Raw genomic sequence first — 21,833 nt, 5'->3', positions numbered from 1 at the left:
CCAGGCTATTTTCAGTTTCCAAAAGCAAGAGTTCAAGGCTTGAGTTATTTGACAGCAATGTGTAACTAGAACAGTCATTTAAGTACGATGCTTTGTTGTCAAAATCATACTCTTAATTCCTGTGGATGAATAGACAGCAATTACATCCACAGTCTATCAGATCTGTGGAAGACAAGCACATGACTGAATAATTTTTATATAGCAACTGACTTGCTTGTTTTTCTTCTCTACTTTAGTAACAGACAGTAATTAATTCATCTCAAGCAAGCCCGTCCATCTGTTGGATGCTGAAACACATTCAGGGCCACTCAGAGAGGTAAGTAGGTGATTTTATTAGGCCTGGAACATTTCAAACTTTCTTGCATATATTTTTCCTCTCATTAGAGTTGAAATACAATTTCAGATGCAGCTCAACCAAATGCACAAAGGCTGTTACTGCAGTGAAGACTTTTCAGTTATGTAGAACACAGTAAAAGGCAAAAAGGCCAAACAGGGCCAGACAAGACAGTGGATAAGGAATAAAACACATACATGTGACACTGGGTTCAAGTAGCAGGATTTTTGTCCTGGAAATGGGAAGCGTGTGACACCAGGCAATATGGCAACAGAAAGATGTACAGAAACCCAAAGAACTGGGAGAATATTAGCGACAAAATCAATTTTCTGAGGAAAATGATTATGCCCGAAGTGAAAACATTTGATAATACATAAACACCAAGAAATAAGAGAGATTATACACAGCATGTGACACAGAGTGGATGGAAGTGTCCCATTTTCATAGCTCAAATCTTTGTAAGCAAAGAGTACTAAACCACCTATCAAGACAACATACCTAATCCAATAATGCCCAAGGTCTCCCCTCTGATCCTGGCAGCTCCAGAGGCCACTTCCCGAATCTGTTCCACGCTCTGTACCCTCGTGCCTTCCCGCAGAGCCTGGTGGAGCCAGGTGGTTCTCCTGTACAGGTTCAGAATGTGGCACATGGTAGAATCTGCCGTTTCTTCTACGGAGGCGGCTGGCACATTACACACTGCAATCCCTGCAGACAGGGGGAAAGGAGACCAGTTGCCAAACATTGCTTACTTTTGCCCCATTTAACAGCAGCAGTTCAGGAGTGTGATGTTTAAAGCCACACATATTTCAACATGTCTTGCACACATACTGACTGTAATGGCAGGCAGAATACCTGACACAATAGTTGATAAATATATGCAAGAGTATTTTTCTGATTATTACCATGTTTTTATTTACTGTAAACTAAAGAAAATAGTAAATACATCACTGAAAACACAAAAGGGAAGCACTGAAGATGTCAGATAGTTTAGAACCTGAGTCTTGCTAAGCATTTTATATTTCCATGAGCTTGGTGGTGTTTTGAACAGCAAAGAGAAATCTGCCTTGCTCTCAACAGTGGGCTTAATGATCACTGTTTAGGTTTAATTGTGAGTTGGCTTTCTACTACTGAGCAGATATACTCCCAAAAGCCATCTATGCAAGCTACAAAAAGGATCAAATAATTTACAATGACAGCAACTCTTATAAAGCCCTCACAGGATGACTATCAGTAATTCCAGGTCATGTATGAGTAATCATGACACAGGGAGGGACAATCTGTTATGTGTTGCACACAGGTTTGTAGAATTACAACAAACAGAATCCCAGTCCTTTTCCTGGTCCTTCAAATTAAAGAGAGCGCCCATCTAATTGACAACAGGGAAACACAAAATCTGCTTGTGCGTGGCATGTAAAGGTAATGCCAAATTAAGCCCACGTTGCTAATAGCTGAAAAGTTACTTGTTGAAACAGACATAACATCAAGCAGCTAAAAGAGTGTTACCGATTTCCACAGAGAACTGGAAGGTGGAGTGATTCAAGACTCACAATAAGCTTTTCTTACATAAAAAACCAGACAAGGCAACAAGTGATTATAACGGCATGCAAGTTACCCCACTCTGCTTTTTACCTTCCAGTGCTCAATACACAGCAGTTAAGCAAAATGTTTGTTTGAAACAAGTGGTGTCCTTTTTGACTTGTCTCTCTTCACTGTATGTACTGCATGTTCTCTCTCTAATCATCAGCTCCCACAAGTGTTTGTCTCTCAGTTCTGCCGACTGAGACAACAAACAGCACACAGTATAATTTCATGGTGGAGAAAAAAAAAGTGTTTTGTATCCTAAAAATACCCTAATACTGTTTTCACTGTTTGGGTTTTTACATAACTAAATATTCAGTAAGTCCTCAGCTAACGCCAGTGTATCTTATGAAGCAAGGAAGAAGAAATATTCTCTTCAGTAACAGCAAAAACAATAATGTGACAAATAATAAGTTTATACCATATTTATCTACATTTACATTCAAATGCCTTTATTCTGCTGCCCATTACTTTTTTTACCGCTTTCTGTACATTGATAAAAAGCAACAAAAGGAACCTGCAGCACTATTTTTCTTTCCTCTGCTGTGGAGATAATCATGTCTGCTGAGTCACTGCCTTCAGACTTACAAAAAGATGTACCAGCATCATTAGCTGGAATATTAATCTTGGCATCCTGCTAACATCAACAGCAGCAGGGAACTCATACTTTTTAAAAATGGGGAGAAAAGCGCGACTGGGGAGAAAGGTAAGAGACTGAAAAATGGCATTGTATTAAACAGGTGCATTTGTTTATACAAAGAGCCCTTTTCATGAAGCAAAAATGCAGGTTTTAGAAGGCAAAGTAAATTTAATAAGCCTGTCTTCTAATAGCTTGCATCAACAAAATTCTTTAAAAGGAGCTTGAAGAGTTTTATTATTTATTTAGGGAGAGAAATAATGTACCTTTCTCCCTAAGAGGTTTCCTTAGGAAACAAAGTCAGATAATTTTTCTCCCAAACTGCAGGAACTTCTTTGTCCCTACTTTTCTCCAACTTTGAAAACAGGGGTTTTTTTGAAAGGCAGAGACATAGTGAACCTCCAAAAGCAGTAAGAGAGAGGCAAGGAGAGGAAGACACATTTCACACAGGAGCAGACAGTGCACTCATCTGTCTGTCGATCCATGCTCCCTTCCCTCTCCCCCTTTCCCACTGCTTTCAGTGATCCTGTGCATGGGTTCAATACTGAACAATTTTCTTGGCTCCCACTTCACTTGCACTCAGCTACCCCCACAAATGCTACAGATTTTCTAGTCAATAATTTAATAAAGTGGAGAAAACACAGATTTTATCCAAGAAACACATTTTCATGCTTTTTGAGATAAAACTGCTAATACAAAAGTAATCTTTAATAGGAAAAGCTGGTAACAAACCCACGTGCCAGCTCTGTAAAAAATACCCAAAGAAGTTCCTATGTAATTTCAGGACTATGTCAGATCTGTGGTCTAACTCTACATTACATTTCAAAAGCGAACCAAAGCTTTTTATAAAGAGCAGTTCACTCTCACGTTACCTCCTTGAGATGTGTATTATTTGCACTAGTTCAACAAATGGAAGGTGGTTTGTCCCATTAGTGGTTAGTGTTTCATTCCAACCATTTCAGACAAACTATTAAAATCAGAGGTTTTACTCTGTAATCCTTCCAGCATTTACTGGCTTCTGACAAAGTGGACAATTGCATTTTGTAAATACTGGGATGCACAAACAAGTTGGATCCTAACTGTATAAATCAGGCTAATCCCAATACAGGAACTGAATGACAGGGAATGTGGCCATTAAGCATTTCATACGCATGAAAATCTCCCAAATCTGTTGTACTCTCGCTTAAAGAATTATGTGGCTACATTTAAATTATAAACTTGGATTACAGTACAGCAGAGAGGCTTACAGAATAAATAGCCAACAAACCTGCAAAGATCTTCCTCTTATCAGCAATGTTCTCCACAAATCAGACTCCTGACTTTCTCCACTCCTAACTGATGTCAGAGCCTTTGATCTGCACCTAGGATTGGCTTTTCATCTGGGATTTTACCCCAGGGCAATCTCTACTCAGACACTTGTTTTCTGAGTCTCCCAACACGTGTCTGACTGTGGCACCAGTTACAACAGACAGAACTCAGCCTTGGCCCTCTCAGACCTGACCTGTTTTTATAAAACTCACCGAGGAGTGGTTGGGCTCTGTCTGCTGTGCAAGCTACGCTGCCATTAAAACAGGTGAGTATTTTACTACCATCAGCTGATTAAAACATACTACAGCTCCTCACTACACCAGTGGGATTACTGCTTGGACTAAGCACTGCCACACTAAAATAAATGTTTCCAAGATCTCAGAGCATAACAGGAAACACAGGTGGTCACCTCAATCTTGGAAAAAAACTGAAGGAAATCTTTACTCCAAGTGGCAGGCTGACCAGTAAACTATAGGTAAGAGATAGTTTAACCTAAAGTAAGAAAAGTACAAATCAGATTGTTGCTGTTTTTTACAGAGAAACATTTAGCACCATCTCCTCACAGTTTCAGCAGCTGAATTTATTCTGAAGGAGCAACAACTGATTCTCCTGTGAAATCGGTATTTCTGTTTTATGGAGTGGTTTAGTATTAAATCTCATGCATCATAAATAAGTCTCAGACAGTTGATAATGATCTCATTTTTTATTCAAACAGAAGTGCTGTGCCATGGTGATGGAATTATATTTTGTAATTGGATTACAGCAGCAGTAGTTAAAATATACAAGTGGGGTAAAAATGAGAGATGAAAAATTATGGCCTCACTCCTTGGGTTTATGTAGAGCAGGTGGATTGTCATCCTATCACAAAGCTGTTAATATTATCACTTAATTAATTAATGCTATTATTTCCATAATGAGTTTTAAACAGTCTGATGAGAAAATGATACAACTTACATAGGATGCCAGTGTAGAACACATAGAAAACATTAATGCAAAGATTTAGATGCTATCGGATTTCTAGAGGCAACTGCAAGATGAGAAATAAAGTCTATAACAGTCATACCTAAATCTCCAGCAGATTTGATGTCAATATTATCAAAACCACTGCCAATTCGGACAATTATTCGAAGTGCTTTAAATTTCTCCAGGTCTTCTCGAGTTAAAGTGATAGTGTGATACATCAGTGCACCCACTGCTTCATTTAGTACCTATAAATAAAATGGAAGAAAAAATACTTAGTTCAATCACATATACATATTTCCAGGTATAAAGAGTCTGTAAAAGCATTAAGTCCAGGAGTTGGTTTTTTAAAGTTATTTCTCGAAGTATCTTCCAGCCTCTCGGTAAGTCTGTTACATCTGATGTCTCCATTCTAGCACGACAGGATCAGCTTCAGAAGAACAAAGTGACCTGTGTTTGTGTTCTTATTAAGAGGGAAAACTCTTCTTTTCCCACAGGAGATGCTCTGCAGTACCAAGCCCTAAGCACAAGTGCCCCTGGACTACACCTGCACACGCAGATGAAGCACAACACGGGAGCAAACACCCCCTGCAACCAGGGAGCATGTTATGCTTAGGCAGCTGACACTCAGCTGGGAGTGGAGCTGAGCAGCCACACAGTGGTTACAGGCATTCACTGAGCTATTAAACCACTTGATACCTGAATAGAAGACATTCAGTAATCACTGCAAATCCCTTCCTCAACAAAGACTGAAATATGTCAATTCACACTTAAGAACAAAAGTGTTTGCCCATTAGTTTACTGATACTGCAGCTCAGCTCTCACTGAAACAGAAGTGGACGTAATAACTGAGATACCAAACTTGACATTATCCAGAAAAAACCCCAAAACCTCTGAGAAATAAGAAATTCCATCAAAGCAAAAATGTTGTAGAAGAAAAAAAAACTTGTAAGAGACCACCAAAAGAGCAAAATTAAAAAGATACCCAGACCCTGTCAAGTTAGGTCAGAGTACATCCAACCTACTCAAGAGCACTTCAAAGGAGGGGGTGTGGAGAAGGGATGGGAGCCAGACATGCCCAGCAGTTTCAAATTCAGCTTCCAAACGGTGACACTGCATCCCACACAAGTTTATGTTTCAGAAAGCAGAGAGTATTTTCCTCTTTATATGCAAATTGGATGATTTCACTTCTCCAAAACACTTCTCTGTGCTCCTGCCTCCAATGCACTAGCCAATACCCTAATTGTTCCACGAGACACAAAACATGCACAAATCATTGCAGTAGCTAAGCCAGCTGTAATGACTTCAAGAGATTCCTATGACACACTTCACACAAAAGTCTTGCAGAGGCTCTAAATTTCTTATTCAATAGACTTTTGGTTCTGATACATGTTTCTGTCATCTGAATTATTTCTTCTCATATGAGCATTTCCTATTGTACTGCAAGTTCAGCAACAATATCAACAACAACATATATAATTTTTAAAAATTGTTGCAGCAAAACACAGCCTTGCACACAGAGGATTACAATTGTTGGAACCCAAGATCTGCAACAGTAATGTTGAAATTAAAATATACAAAGAAAAAGAATTTAAAGAAAATAATACCGAACTCCATAAAAATGAAAGAAAAGCACTTCTTACTGAATACTTCAAAAATTATTTATGTTACTTCAGTTTCTGGACTGGGAACCTCAGTTCTAAGTTAGATAAAGGCCAGAATTCTCTGAACAGAATTTGTATTTACTAGTAAGAACTGCAAAAAAATTACAAATTACACATCCTTAAAGAATGCAGCTACAACATAATTCAAAGACCAGCTGTAGGCTCTGATCTTATAAAGTGATTACACACACACAGAGAACTCCTTGATTTTAATGGTACAACCAAGTCCTTTGGAGATTGCATCTCTCAGTCTGCAGTCAGAAACCCTGCACTCATCAGAACGTGTTACCTTGAGCTGTTACAGGGTTAATAAAAACCCCGGACAAGTTATTGGTTTTGCTTCTCCAGTGACATTACAGCTGGCATGGACCAAGCCATGCCTGGGGGAGCCTGCACATGAAGTAGTCCCTCTTAGAACCTCAGTGCCCACCTAAAATGGTCTTAAAGGTTATTTTTCATCCATGTAGATCTAAAAATAAAACTGCTCAAAAATCTCCCAGTTTCAGTGATATGGAAATTTCTTCCAATTTAGTCATAGCACTTGTTACTTCAAACCTCAGGGTCCTCAAGTTCTTTATGAGATCCTGGTTGTCTCCAATTAGCCACATCCCTACTCTGTGTTGTATCACACACATTTCCCCCTGCCCCTCCAAGGCTGCTCTGGGTGTGCTGCAAAGAAAACATCCTCTGTGTAGTTATAAGATAAACAAAAACTGAAGCAGCTTAGAACTTTTGAGGACACCCCTAAGGCTCTGGTGACAGCCAGACCCTCCTCTCCCAGACTGGGAAAGGCCAATGGTGTGTGTGTTTTGTGGGTGCTGCCACTGTTTTAAGGACTGCATTAATCAGGGGCTAAAAGACAGCTGAAGCAGCTCAGACATTTGTGTTTTAAAATCAGTGTTTCATTTGGGAAGCAGCTTTTCACTTCATAATCATGCATATTTTATTAACTCAGCCAGTCAAGACTGCCATTTGGACTCTAAGAGCATCAGTCTGGACCTATTACACCAAATTTTTGGGACCATCTAGGTTATGGCTTGGCACTAGGAGGAGACAGAAAAGTATTGGAAAGCTTGGGAATGTGTTCAACAAAAGGAAAACTATTTCCTAGCTACTGCTTGATGCTGACACTTTCCATTTCCACAGGCAGCTATTTACCCATCACATGGGACACGGAACAAAGAGATGCAAATGACAAATATTTTCAAATTTCTTTTTAGTGACTGAGTTTCTCCTAGGATTATGGACTAGTTAGCAAGGAAATCCACTGCAATAAATATAATACTCTTCAAGCGTGTATTGTATCACATTAATTTGATAATTGAATTATGTTACTGCTTCTTGCAATGACCATGTAACCAAAATATGATGAAAAGGCCGAAAATAATAGCAGAAAATCTGAAGTTAGAAACAATCACCATTGATGAATGTTAATGATGCCACTTAGAGATTAAAACAATAGTTAAAATTGCTGTATTTTAGAATTATTTGCATAAATTATATTCTCAGTCATTACATGCACGAAGAAGTTTGACAAGCTTGTCAATATGCAAAATCAAAACTTGACCTCAATCTAACACACAAAACTGAAAACTGGCATGAGTGTCAACAATTCCAGAAAATTAAATAATCTTTAGAAAAATAACTGCATAGGAGCAATTTTCTGATCATTTAACAAAAGTACTCCCAGTGGTGGATGCATGAGAGAAACAGGGATTGCATGTGGGTTTTTCCCATCATTTCCCACAATGAACTTGCTGGAAATAACTTTTACCAAATTCTAATACAATTTTACGACAAAGACATCAACTTGTGTCACTTTGAGTGAGATAAGAATCAAGACAAAAATTCCAGATCAGCCCAAGTATGTGGCAGTCAGACAATATTCTCATGACCAATCACAAGGAACCCCAGTGGGCCAAACCTGGCAGAGAACAAGCAGAGTCAGCTGAGCTCCTCCAACAGCTATTCCTGCTCTCATCACACACATCAGGTCCCCAGGGCTGTCAGGGCACAGGTGACACTGTAGTGGGAGACATTTCTATATCCAAGAATTTAACAAATCCTCAGTACTGATTTCCAAAGGTTGAAATCTTTTTCAAACATCTTTCCATCTACCTTTTTTCCCACCTTATTCAGCACCAGACTGTTTTAGCCATCATGCCAAACATCACATAATCATCACTGTAACACACATGACTCATTATCTGGGGAAGAACTCTTAGCAACTTGTTTATTTTTACAAAAAGCCAACATATTGTAACATGCTAAGAATCAAACAGCAGGGCCTCCTCTTTGATTATCTAAAACCACTTCTAGATTTGACTATGAGAGAGTGATCTCAGAGGCTTGTGGAACAAACCTAGAGCACAGAAACATAACACAGCACCTAAAATGACAAAGTACTTCAATAGAGATAGAAAATATTTATAAATTACATACTGAATATGACAAAGTATCACAATTTTAAAAGTAAACTTCTAGAAAAATCATCACTAAAAGTGCTGTGTTTCATCTGGTTCTAGAAACTACAGGGCATTAAATTTCTTGAGTTTGATGTGTCATCTCAAAAAAAAAAAAAGTTCCAGTGTCACCAACAGACTTGAGATATTTTGCACATTTGGGTGGAAAGAAATGTACTGTACCAAAGTGGAGTAGGCCTTGCCTTACTTAACTTGCAAAAGCAGCTGCACATTGGATTTGTAACCAACAGTCTGTCACGCAGGGAGGCTGCAGAGACTTGTGGCTGCCAAGGGTCCATGTGAAACCAACACCAATAAACTGAAAAGCAAAGCCAGTGTGCTCAAATGGTGTTCAGCAGCTCTCCAGAACTCTGCAAGATTGTGCTGCCTTATACAAGTTCCTGCTTCTCTTTACAAGACCCTCAGCTCACTGTGAGGTTCCTGCGATCCATGGTGCTGTCACCAACCCACCCACCTCATGTGCACTTTATTCAGCCAGGATACTTCTAGTGATAATGTATTTCTAGTCTTCTAAAAACAAACTATTAAAAAAATATATATACAAATACACATACAGCTACACAAATAACCTGCAGAGCCTACAGCAAGTTTCCTTTTATATATTACACTGAAGTCTGTCTTTCAAAGCCAGGATTTAGTGGCCATTACATGCAGTTTAATGACAGAAGTCAATTTGAGAGTATAAACTCTGAAAACATTTTTACTACATAAAAGCCTTTAATGAAAAATCTTTAACAGGAGTTCTGTGTGTTAACTTGTCTATTAATAAGGCAGAATTGTGTTCCAGTTTAGTTCAAGCCTATCAGACACTATGGTGGATTGAACATAGAATCATAGAATCGATTGGGTTGGAAAAGACCTCCGAGATCATCAAGTCCAACCCTTGGTCCAACTCCAGTCCATTTACCAGATCATGGCACTCAGTGCCACGGCCAATCTCACCCTAAAAACCTCCAGGGATGGGGAATCCACCCCCTCTCTGGGCAGCCCATTCCAATGCCTGATTACTCTCTCTGGAAAGAATTTTTTTCTGATGTGCAACTTCAATTTCCCCTGGCAGAGCTTGAGCCTGTGCCCCCTTGTCCTATTGCTGAGTGCCTGGGAGAAGAGACCAACCCCCACCTGGCTAGAACTTCCCTTCAGGTAGTTCTAGACAGTGATGAGGTCACCACTGAGCCTCCTCTTCTCCAGGTTAAACACCCCCAGCTCTCTCAGCCTCTGCCCACAGCACTTGTGCTCCAGTCCCTTCACACCTCGTTGCTCTTCTCTATACCAAAGGATCACGATGTCGTGGAAGTCACTGATGACAACACATCAACCCAAAAAACCTCTCAAAAAATCTCCTAATAAGCACCAGCAACATTAAAGCCTCAGTGACCCTTAGTAAAACCTGGTACTGAGAAATGAAAGTAAATGTTAGTTGATAACCAACCACATTAGACTCGAATGTGCCTGCAGGATTGATGTGTGCTGCTTGCTGGGAACTGCAGCACTTCCATTATGCCTTTCAAAGGGTGCCAATCCAGAGGGGACACTCTGCCCCTCCTGTGATGCTGTTGACCTGTGGCACTGCCACTGGAAATTCCAACAGATGGTGGCAGAAGGGCCACGGAATTTGGAATTTGGGAAAGGTCCACTACTTTGTTGTATAATGAGGTGTAACTTGGGGTTTCCTTTTGTTAATGTTCTCAAAGTCTTTCATAAGGAATCTGATTCAAGGCTCATTCAGCTTCAGTAAACTTACAAGGATTTGGATCAGCTCCGAGGTGACAATTTACTCCCAACTATACATTACTGTTTAGAAATAAGCTGCTTCCTTTCAATCTATGTTCTGTGAGAATTTAAATTTGATGGAGAACTGAAATGCTGCAACTGCATCATGAATATAAACAACATTGATGGTGTAAACACAAGATTGCAGCTTTACTGCTAAACAAAGAATTGGAAACTGAAAAAATTATCTTAACCATTGCTATAACAGGGACAAATCAAAGAGCTGAACAGCATTATTCTCAATTTGTTTCTATCACTTTCAAAACATTTGTCAGCTTTCACTCTTCCTTGAAATGGTCTTAGATAAAACTGCCATTAGTGGAACTGTTTCCACGTTTAATTCCTGTGTAAAAATGTGACTGAAAAATTTCAAGTCTTTCTCTGTTGAACTGGGAGTTGAGTTTTCAATATTTTTCAACTTAAAACTAAAAATATCAAAATGTAGTATCTCTTTGAAGACGACTTTATTTTGTGTTCATAAAAGAGGAGTCAAGGGATCTGACACATTCTACCTCAGTCACTGCTAAGGCTTAGACACAGAGTTTACCAGACTCTTTTCCCACTTTCCACCCAAGAAGACCATTCTCTTCAGTGTTCTGGTGAAATGGTTATCTGCTTAAAGCTGTAAATCCAATCAAACACATTTCTTCTTCTACCTGATGTAGAAAATCACATAATTACAGAAAAAGAGACACAGAAAAAATAATCAGCTTCAAACAAACTCTTGACTTTTTTCCAGGCTATACATTTTGCTTTATAGACCATTCCTGATCAGTTGTGCTTCCTGTCTTTTCATCTGGGTTTCAAGAATCACTGTTTTCTCTCGGCTTGGTCAAGATGTCCATTACCAGCCCTTGCACAGTTTGTTTGTGTTCAGCCCTCCGGAGCTACACAGCACTTCCATGTTACAGAACATACAGCAAAGGTCAGGAAGCCCAAAGAGAAAAGAACTTGAATTTAAAAAACTCTTCAGCAACACAAAGACCTCAAGGGTGTGCTTGAGTCTGTCATGCCTTCAAAGGTACAGAAGTGGAAAGGAGCAGCAATATTGGAGAAATCAGGAGTGCTGGGTAGGATGCCAGGGAGCCAGGAAAAGCAACACAGCATGAATGGCACTGGAAAATAACTGGAAAAAACCAGGGGGACAGACAACAGACCATGAGATAGAGAAAAAAGGAAGTAGACCTGGAATGAGGATGGAAGCAAGCAAAGTATTTTTAAATATTGTTTTTGGATGAGCAACTGTGTTTTTGGCAGAACAAACCAAAACACCACGTACACTTGGAAGCAGTCTAAGATGGTTACTGAGAGAACTTATTTACACATCATTAACTGTAAAATAAAAAACAGTTTAAGCACAGTGAGTAACTTTTATCAACAGCAATGTAATCGCTCATAAGAAAGAAATTTAAACACTGGAATCTTAATGTATTTTTTACCCTAAATGACAGAAGTTTCCTGATAGGATTCAATGAACTCAGTTCCCAGTTACCCTATGATACAGTTGGACAAACATAATGCTCAACTTCACACAGTCATATGCAGTATCTACAAAAAACCCAGAACTTAGAGGTTAAGGGATAAACATATCTATTGCAGTCTTTCAGACTGGCTTGAAAGCAAACTGCTTTTTTAGGGAGAATGGTAAAAAAACCAAATAAATCAAAAATCAGTAAAACCTCATGCAAACTAATCTCTGAAGAAGTGTAATAAGGGTCCTCTAACTACAGAGTTACTTCAAAACCTTGGGTCGGTCTCAGTAAAAGTCAGTATTCACTTAAGTACTGGCTGTCTGATTTTCGAAAGGAAGGAAATGTATCTTCCAATGCAGCAGAATGGGGAACAAATGCTTTGACCTGAGATGAAGTAGAGTTCTTAAACTTGTTATTATTTACCTGTGACTTTACACTAGTACTTATTTTTGATACTTGAATCTCTTCAGCCATAAAAAGTGATTAAAAAATGAACTCCTGGCATAAGGGAGTTGCTACAGAACAGCATCTTGGGCATTACCAAGTTTGGAGAACACTTACTTTACTCAGCACACATAGGAAGGTGTAACAGTATTTGGTACCATCCTGCTTTTCACTCTGCACACAAATAGCATTCAAATCCTCATTTCTTTTCCTCCTTTCTGTATGTGTTAGAATCTCTCAGCCTCCTTTCTCCTCTATGAAAAAACATATCTAGCTTGTGCTTTGCTGTCTCAGAGACTACTACAAACCCCCTTTTCCTTAAAATATTGAAAAGACAGTATTTTAAACCAGCCCTGTCCCTGAAACCTTCTGATGACCAGCAGCAATCCTTTCTGCAGGTTCCAGAATGTTCAGTCCTCAAATGCCAACTGTTCACAGCCCAGTAATGATGGTTTCACACTGCACAAGTCAAGTTTATACCAGTTCTTACCCTCCAAGTCACTCTTTTGCATCCTTCACTCCTTTCCTCCCCATTCAAGTCTGTTCGTGCCTCTTTTTTTTCCCCATTACCTTCACCTACAGTCACTCATCTAAGAGTATCTAACAATGCCAATCAGCTCTTTCAAACCCCATCCTAAACTTCCCAGACTCTGCCCTGCCTCCTGCAACTTCACACTAAGTGTATCTGTATCTGCTACCCTATTAATTCATTTGTTCTTCTTAAAGACATGAAATATGGGAGAAAAAATAAAATTTCATCTCCTGCTTTCAGCAAGCTCTTGTCAACACTAAACCTCCTGATTTTCAGTCATCTTGTCCTTCACAATGGGGAACAGCCTTTTGTAAATTAATATCCATTATTAAAATCTGCACTTTAATTGAAAGGACAGCATCATTTAGTATGGCCAGAAATGTGCATTCATAAATACATGAATGTTTTAGATATTGCTTTAAATATGTAACTTCTCATTTTAAAGCTGTCAGTGCAAACAACTTTATATTTAGTAAAGCACCATTCCCAAATAAGGTATTACACAAACAGTACTAAAGTGCAGATATTTCTTTACTATGACTTCAAAGACAGTTGAAAAACAGCCATTTTTTTAGGACTGCCTCATGCTCTAGACAAGTGAAAATCTGCATTACAGCAATATACTGATAGCTTGTGAAAATATTTCTGATGTATTACTGAGCTCACTGAGAATGAATCATTTTTGTGGAATAAAAATCAAACAATGCAAACTTTAGTATAATCAATACAACACTCTTGTGAAGATCAGCAACAGAGTACCTGGGTCACTCATCTGTTATTTAAATGCTTTTCCAAAGCTACAATTTGAGACACACTGACTTTAATTCTAAGGATCCAAAACATTCATTTTACTACACTGGTAACAGAAAATATCCAGTGTTTCTATGTAAGGCATTTATGGCACTCAGGAATTCCCCAGTTCTGATGCACCAGAAGCAAATGATGTTGATTTCAGTAAGTAAAGTATAAAACCACACAGGTGGTGCAGTTGCCAATGTTACAGTGTTCATATGAAGAGCTGTTATCTACTCATAAAAGTGGAGTAGCATTTATTATATTACTTATTCTCCAAATGTCATTTAGTCCTTATAAATGAAATCCAGCTATTTCACATATTAAACTTCTGACAGTGGTATGAGATAGGAAAACAGTAAAGTGAAAGCAACTTTTCAATATTACTACAAAACATTCAGAAATAAGGCATTCTAGCACATTTTAACTCTTGATAAAATAAAAGGGAATTGAGGAAAAAAGCTTGAATACTTCTCAAAATTAACAAACAAAAATATGTTGTCTTTGAACCCTATAAATTAAGCTTTATTTTATTAAAAGCCCTCAACAAACAGTAACTTTGCAGCTCCAATTATGAATGAAGACCGAGAAGTTTTCACTTCTTCGCATGTGTTCTCAAGTTTGGTTCTCATTCACTGTATCTTCCCCATAAATTCTGGGTTGAATTTTCAAACTCTTCTGCAGTGACCACTCTCAGCACACAATGCTGCCTAACCCAAACTGCACAGTTTCTTGGCTAAACAAAGAAATTAGAATGTTCCCCACACAGACAGTCCAATACTGACGTTTGTCTTTCCAGACAAAGGCTGAGTAACAGAAATGTTTCCAAGGAGTATTTCCAAATACCATGTAATAACATTTTTCCCAGAAATAACTCTCTCCATGAAACTAATTCAGTAAGTAATCATATGGACAACATCCAGTCAAAGATACACAACACAAAAGCACAGTTCAGCACAGACATTAAATCTTTGTTTCATTATCATGGTTCATGACCTACTGGAAATGACCAGCAACCTGAGGTGATGAGCCAATGACTGAAATGCAACAGCCAAACACAATGTCAGAGCTGACACAACACTGGATCCGAATAATTAAAACATTTGCATTCTCCAAACCAACTCAATTACATCTCTTGAATATTCACCTTTTCATGAATTTCTTGTGTAGACTGAGCATCACAAAACGCCACTGTGGCTACATCCTTCAGAATAGGCATTTCTACTGTACAGTCCCTGCCATCCAGCAGCGCTACCAAGGGGCGCGGGTGCATGGGCCCATTCATGATCGGAGGTCGAATGCCTGCAAGGAACAGAGAACACTTGTTACTCACATGCAATTGAAAAACAGGTTACAGCTACTCTGTTCATTCTGATGGCAGAAAAAGATTACAACTGAAGATTATAAAAGGGGAACAAGTTTCCACTCAGCAGTCAACCAAATACAGGACTTAAGAAAAAAATTCCATGGAGGTTCAGAAGGCTGAACAATGAAAGATGGATAAAACCACCAGGAACAGTGTATTTGGTTCTTAAAGATACATCTTACTGCACTATTAAGTGTCTGTGCTATCCTACTCATGTTTTGATTGGATTCCACACCTTTGTGAGCTCTAGACAGAGTGAGAAATATCTTGTCCAGGCTTGTAGGAGTGTAGTTTATGGAATATCATAAGCAACTCCGTGAGGATTTGGGTGTTCAATTTACATACATAATGATGATTCTGCTGAGACTAAAACTGAACTGAAAAACGCCTACAACAGCAACATTTTGCATTTACTGAGAATCCAGTGCCCAAATTTACAGGCTAACTGCTGATCTATGTAGGTCTGCTTAGGCTTAAAAAGTTTTACAAAACAGTCCTATATAGCTTAGTCAAACACATCATACTTAATCCACTATTGAAAACTCTTATAAAACATGAACAAAACCTCCCTCCCTAAACCAATGTTACACTTGGAACGTTGTAGAGTGACAAAGAAATCCACATTAAGTATCTGTGGCCAGGAAAATCAGTCCAAACTGAAGGCTTCATTTACATTCTCTTTACAGTCTCTTGACATTAAAAATAATCCTTAAGGTATTTAGAGAGCATCTTTTTAACAGCATAGATGGTATAAATACACAATAGTACTCAACAGAATAATATTAAACTGCAAATAATATTAAACCATTACATTTACACAAAAGTAGTTAAACATGGGTGGGGAAAAAAGGGGACTTCTTGAAGAGATAAGGAAAGCAAACCCAAAAGTACATGGGTGTTTTTCCTCTATTTTAAATATGAAGTTTTAAACACTGCAAAGTGAAGAAGGTTACATCTTTCTTATATGCAAATTTCAACACATTTTTGTTGCAATGTGAATTTTAAAACATTGCCTATTTGCTTGATAATCCAAGTTAGTCCAACATTAATGCAAATAACTTAGTCCCCCATTTAACTTCTACAAGCAATCCCTGCATCTTAAGTACCAGGCTTGGACAGAAAGCAAGCCCTGAAAGACTGGTATCTGCATTTTAAGTGGATGGAAAATTATTAGAATCCCAGCTGTATCTGGTGAAGAGAAACAGCTGCTGGGAAAAGAGATCTTCACAAGTCAACAGAAGCAGCCAGTGACTCCCCCACTGGGAGCAGGCTCAGGTCTGGGCTGAAGGAGCACAGCTAAGGGGAGTCCTGCCCTCACAGTCCCTCTCTGTTGTCCAACCTCAACCCTTAAACTCCATGTCCACCCCTAACCAAGCCAGGATGACAGCCCAGCCCTACTACCATCTGGAATTTGAGTTCTTCAGGTATAGAAGCTGTTTGAATAGGTAAAGACGACAGAACAAGAGTCACTATGTTTGGTTCCTTTCTGTTCCAGTCACAGTGTCTGCCAACACCTCCCGATGCCAATGGACTGACTGCAGCACTCCCACCATAGCACAGAAGCACTCAGATGTGACAAGTATTCACCAGCAAAGTTTTCCATAGCTGTAACACCCCTGAAAACCATGCTCTGCTGTAAAAACACCCACTGCTAACCTCTACTGTGAGAGACATTCTTAGAAATGCTCCTGGTACACACACTCTTTCAGTAACATCCAGCCACCAAAACTAGATGGGAGTCCTTTAAACATAAGTTTTGACAACTATACATCTTGGGTACCTACTACTGACACCTGTTTGAACCAGAAATGGCCACATAACACTAATACAGTCATTGTTAGTATACAAACCACATATTAGTAATGTGGTACAAGTCAGGAACACTACATGAATTAACAGCATAAAGCTACATAGGTACCCAGAGAACAATTACTACCCTTTAATGGGAACTTAATTATAAACCCCCACATTAAATTTACTTTAGAAAACCCTCTAAGATAAAGTATGTTTTAGACTTGTTCATGTTTCTTTCAAAACAGTGTATGTAATAGCATTACCAAAATGCAATTAAGTCTTGAAACGAATGTAAAAATGACATTGCAAGTCCTATTCATTTTGCTTGGAGTAACTGTGCTCACTTTAGAACTAAAATGTTATGGTCATTGTTTTGTCAGTACAGCAAAGCTAGAACTTCAATGACCAGGGTGAAAATGCCAGCTAAAATTAAAAAAAAACCACCCAGAACTTTAGATACTGAAGTCATTGCAGATGAAGGATGATTCCCTCTGAGCTACAACTAAAACACTTCTGTCCACAGCAGAGCACATACAGTCCAAACACAAAATGCCTGGGATTAAAACTGCTCACTTCTAAGAAACACTTTTCTGTCTAGAGCTATCTCAGAAAACCATGAAATAGAACAGCACAAAACACAGCCCTTTCACACAATGACTTCCCTAAAATACATAAAGGTGTGGTTTGGTTTTCCCCTCACGCCAGTGCATGTAAAGATTTCAGCAGTTACCCGTGTAACATTGGCACTAAGGGGAATGCCAGACCAAGCCCCAGAGCACACACACACAAGTCAAAATACAACCAGAAGGACAAACCCTCCCCAAGAGAAAGACTTTGTTAAGAGTCCCCAGAACTCAAATACATCCAGTGACCTTGACCACAAAAACCCTACAAAGCTTTGCTTGCCAAAATCCTTTCTGAACTTCAGCATAGACTTCCTGTTGCACAATCCTTCTGCCTAAATATCCTGCCCCCGAATCGCAGGCAATAACTCAACACTTAAGTAAACTTACAGAAACTTCATCACAGTGGTAGCCACTATTAAAGTTCACATTTGCAAAGACACGGCTTCACTGTGAATCAGAGCCTTTTGAACAAAACCCTTCCTCTTCTACCACTTGGATATGTTCTGCCCATTTCTTATCTAGAAATGTCATACTACACCATGCCCTTGGCTTCACAGCAGACCCTCAGAGAGGCAGGAGAAAGCAATGTGTATTTAAGAGCAGTATTTTCCATGCCTGCATTTACAGTAAATCATGCAATTCTGTGCCAGAGAGAAATAACTGTAAAGCGGTCAAAAGTGACATTCAACACCACAAATGTGAAACTAATTTAAACAAATAATTTCACTTAGCTGGCTTATTTAAGTATATGGTATTGCATTTCACATTACATAGATAACAAAAATTATACCATCCACCCCCACATCCTATAATCTTTCGTTATGGGAAAACAATCTCAGTTTATCCTAACTCAAGACTTTCAGGAACCCCTACCAACCTGACATTTCTTAATCTGAGCTTGATTTCCAGGGTCATGAATTCGATTTCTCAATGCTTTACAATCTTCAGTATTCTGAGGCAAAATAGCAGCCTGTCATTCCATCCTCATTTCCATGTCTTTAATTTTTCTTGCAGCCTCATGTAATCTTGAACCAAAGCTTTTAAACTTCTTATCCACTGCAACCTCTGTAGCCTGGATGGCGTTCAAATTTTTACTAAAAATTAAACACAAACAATACATTAAAACAACATTAAGGGTCTGACTCATGCTCACAGAAGGCAGGAACTCGAAGTTAAAGCTTCTCACTGCATCTGTACCCTTCCCCACTTGGCTGCTGGCTCTCACCACACCTGCTGTGTTCCATTAACATGCCAGGGGAAGCACCGGAGTGTTAGGGCACACACAGCCCCCTGCTCAGGTGTGTTGCACATCCACGGACCTGGCACAGCCGGCACCGCCCACGTGGCCAAGGCTCTGCCTGGCTGAGCAGGGACCCAGGGACAGTGGGTGGTCCCCAATACCCCCCTGCTGGAGGGCCAAGCGCTCGGCTCTGCTGAGTGCCAGAGATGGAGTGAGAAGCCTTAACTCTGAACTTGCTGGTTTTGCTGGGTGTAAGTCAGGCCCTTAAGGTCATCTAAATGTATTTAAAGCAAAACCCCAAAGTCTTCGTGACAGTTTAGTCCAGCTATTAGTTTGGGGATTCTGCTCCCTCCTCCCCACCAATATGGAAGTAACCTGTGGTGAAGCTCTTGCTCCATCCAGCAAGAGCTGCTGTGCCAGCAACTGCAGAAACTCTTCTAAATTAATACCAGGTATAAGGTGCACACACAACAGAGCAGCTGTCCATAAGCTGCAGCTATTCACCATGTGAGTAACCAACAGCAGAGTGCCCTTGCACAGCTGCAGTGTGGACCAGCCCTCCAGAGAAAACAAAAAACCTTTCCTGGCCCAGCTTGTATGGAAAAAAACCTTGGAATTTGAAAAATCAGTTTTCAGTTGCAGAACCTGAGAGGAGGCCAGTCCCATGCACAAGCACTTCAACCGACTGTGGGTCCCACAAACAAGAGGATTAATGAATTCACTGCCCAGTTTTGCAAACAGGAGAGGAAGGGACATGGGTTATTTTATCTCTACGCCACTGGCACCACAGGGACTTACAAATGACCAGAACAACCTTAGAACAACACACATTATTTTTAAACTTGAAAAAAGAACGACCTAAGCAGGGTAGAGTCCTCACTGCTCCCAAATCCATCCTGTACCTCCTGTTGCTCCTGAAGCAAAGGTGCTTTATTTGTGCTTCACTCCAAGGGGGGGAAGAGTTGAAGCCAATGCCATCAGGCACACCCACGACTGGAGGGTAAGGAAGCCCTCCCTGACATACCCTGGGCTGTTAAAATGTATTTTAAACCTTTTGCTAAACAATCTTCATGGGATGAACTGACAGTAACTGAAGTGATCCCTGCACAAGTAACAGAGGCTGCCACCATTTACTGACATGAGAAAACATACCAAAATGCAACAAGAGAAGCTATTAGGATTAATGATGATTAAACATGTAATTTTCACATTTCCCTGCTGATGATTAATGTAACATCATTAGGATCAGGAATGTCTCACATAAGGCGTACATGTTAAATTAACTAAAGGACATTGTCAGGTTTGTAGGCCCAAAATTTGACCTACCTTTCATATTCTTAAATCTGTTTGCAAAGTCCATGTAATTCTTTAAATGTGTTTTTCTTTTTTCAAAACAAATGCTTCAATTCTTTTTTCTGAAAAATACATCAATGCCAAAAAGCACAACACTTATCAGTAACCCTATAATGACAAACCAACAGGCATACGAAAGGGAGGAGGAGCAGCCTTGCAAAGGAGAGTTGTCACATCTCTGGGGATTCTTACAAGTGCAAAGACTAAATAAGCAGGAAAAATCCCTTGACAATGTCCTTTTCAAAGAATTGTGTTACGAAACTTTCTTTATACATGGTAAAACATCAAAGTGATTTACGTTTTTAACCAAATGCAAACTACTGAAAAATCTAATCAATATTTACAAAAACAAGAGCTGAAAATGACAGGTTGGATGTTCAAGTGATTTACAGTCTTGCACATGCACCATGAGAATAATCCCCTGTGGCATTTACCTTTACTTTATGTTCTTACCTAGGTGTAAATTGGGTGAGAGCTGTCATTTATTTACCATAAACCCTCAAAAAATGTGCATGTTTTTCAAAAATAAATGCTAATATTAATTCAAGTAAGAACAAGTTGTCAAAACAAACAAAAATATCCTCGTAACACGAACGCAGAAGCTGTTATGAATTAGATTTGCCAACATACACTATTAAAATTCCTAGAAACATCATACTTCAAAAATATATTTTAAGGTTCCTGAGCTATCATGCATTTTTAAACTTTGGACTTTGCTTTGGTAGTCTCATTGTTTTGTTCACCGTGAACTCAAGCGACATTGAAATTCAAGGTAGAGCAAACCTCTAAGAGTAAACAATTAGAAATAAACTTTAAAATACAATACAGGTACAAGAACCAGGGTAATGGATGCAAGCAAAAAAAGTAACGCTTACCAGCCTTCCGTATTTTGATATTCAGCATATTTAGATGCTGAATATGCAACACAAAAATCTCTTGATTCCACTACAATCTGAGCCAACAGTTACTGCTGCTGCCTTAAAGACAAGCAGGATAAAATCTCCCATGACTTGGGATGTGGGGCTGGAGGAGAGTCCATAACAATAAACATAAATATATTATATTTGAATATATATTTAAATACATATATATAATAAAAATATGTTTAATTAAAGAACACCAAAAAGGGGCATGCACAAAGAAGTGGCAGCTACCCTCAGAAGACTAAACTACTTAGCAGATAAAATTTAATTTCCTTTTTTTCTCATCTCATTTAATGCTTCCAACTACATTTCCTAAGATTTTTAGGAACCTGCTGAACGCCTTATTAAACTTTATAGAACAATTCCAAACTGATTTCCAAAGGACCAAGATCTGGACCTCACAGTAGAAATGCAAGAGAAAACTGAGCACAAGCCTCACTTGGAGCCGAGTGGAGTCCCTTGGAAGTCCCCAGGGCTGAGTTTAACGCTGAGCACATCAAAACTTTACTGGAAGAGCACAGCACAGGAATAATGTTGGCGCCTGTGCTTTTTAT

General features: G+C 39.1%; 1 protein-coding gene across 9 annotated transcripts in view; it reads right to left on the bottom strand.

The window, feature by feature from the left end:
* The window catches only part of CTBP1 (C-terminal binding protein 1), a 244,199-nt gene that overhangs the window by 21,502 nt on the left and 200,864 nt on the right, over window positions 1-21,833 (bottom strand). For 5 of the 9 annotated variants that reach the window (XM_071556976.1, XM_071556978.1, XM_071556977.1 and 2 more), the window contains 3 exons: window positions 15,125-15,279; window positions 4,921-5,065; window positions 833-1,039 (listed from right to left, as the gene is read on the bottom strand). In XM_071556976.1, the coding sequence (XP_071413077.1) occupies window positions 833-1,039; window positions 4,921-5,065; window positions 15,125-15,279 (507 nt within the window). Of the gene's footprint in view, window positions 1-832; window positions 1,040-4,920; window positions 5,066-15,124; window positions 15,280-18,640; window positions 18,858-20,329; window positions 20,414-21,833 lie in introns of those variants that run through there. The other 4 variants (XM_071556980.1, XM_071556983.1, XM_071556982.1 and 1 more) reach the window with 2 other exon arrangements.

Source organism: Pithys albifrons, chromosome 5 (assembly GCF_047495875.1).
Source record: "Pithys albifrons albifrons isolate INPA30051 chromosome 5, PitAlb_v1, whole genome shotgun sequence".
Taxonomy (NCBI): Eukaryota; Metazoa; Chordata; class Aves; order Passeriformes; family Thamnophilidae; genus Pithys; species Pithys albifrons.
The sequence above is the reverse complement of the archived record's forward strand: the minus strand, read 5'-3'. Positions and strand labels throughout refer to the sequence as shown.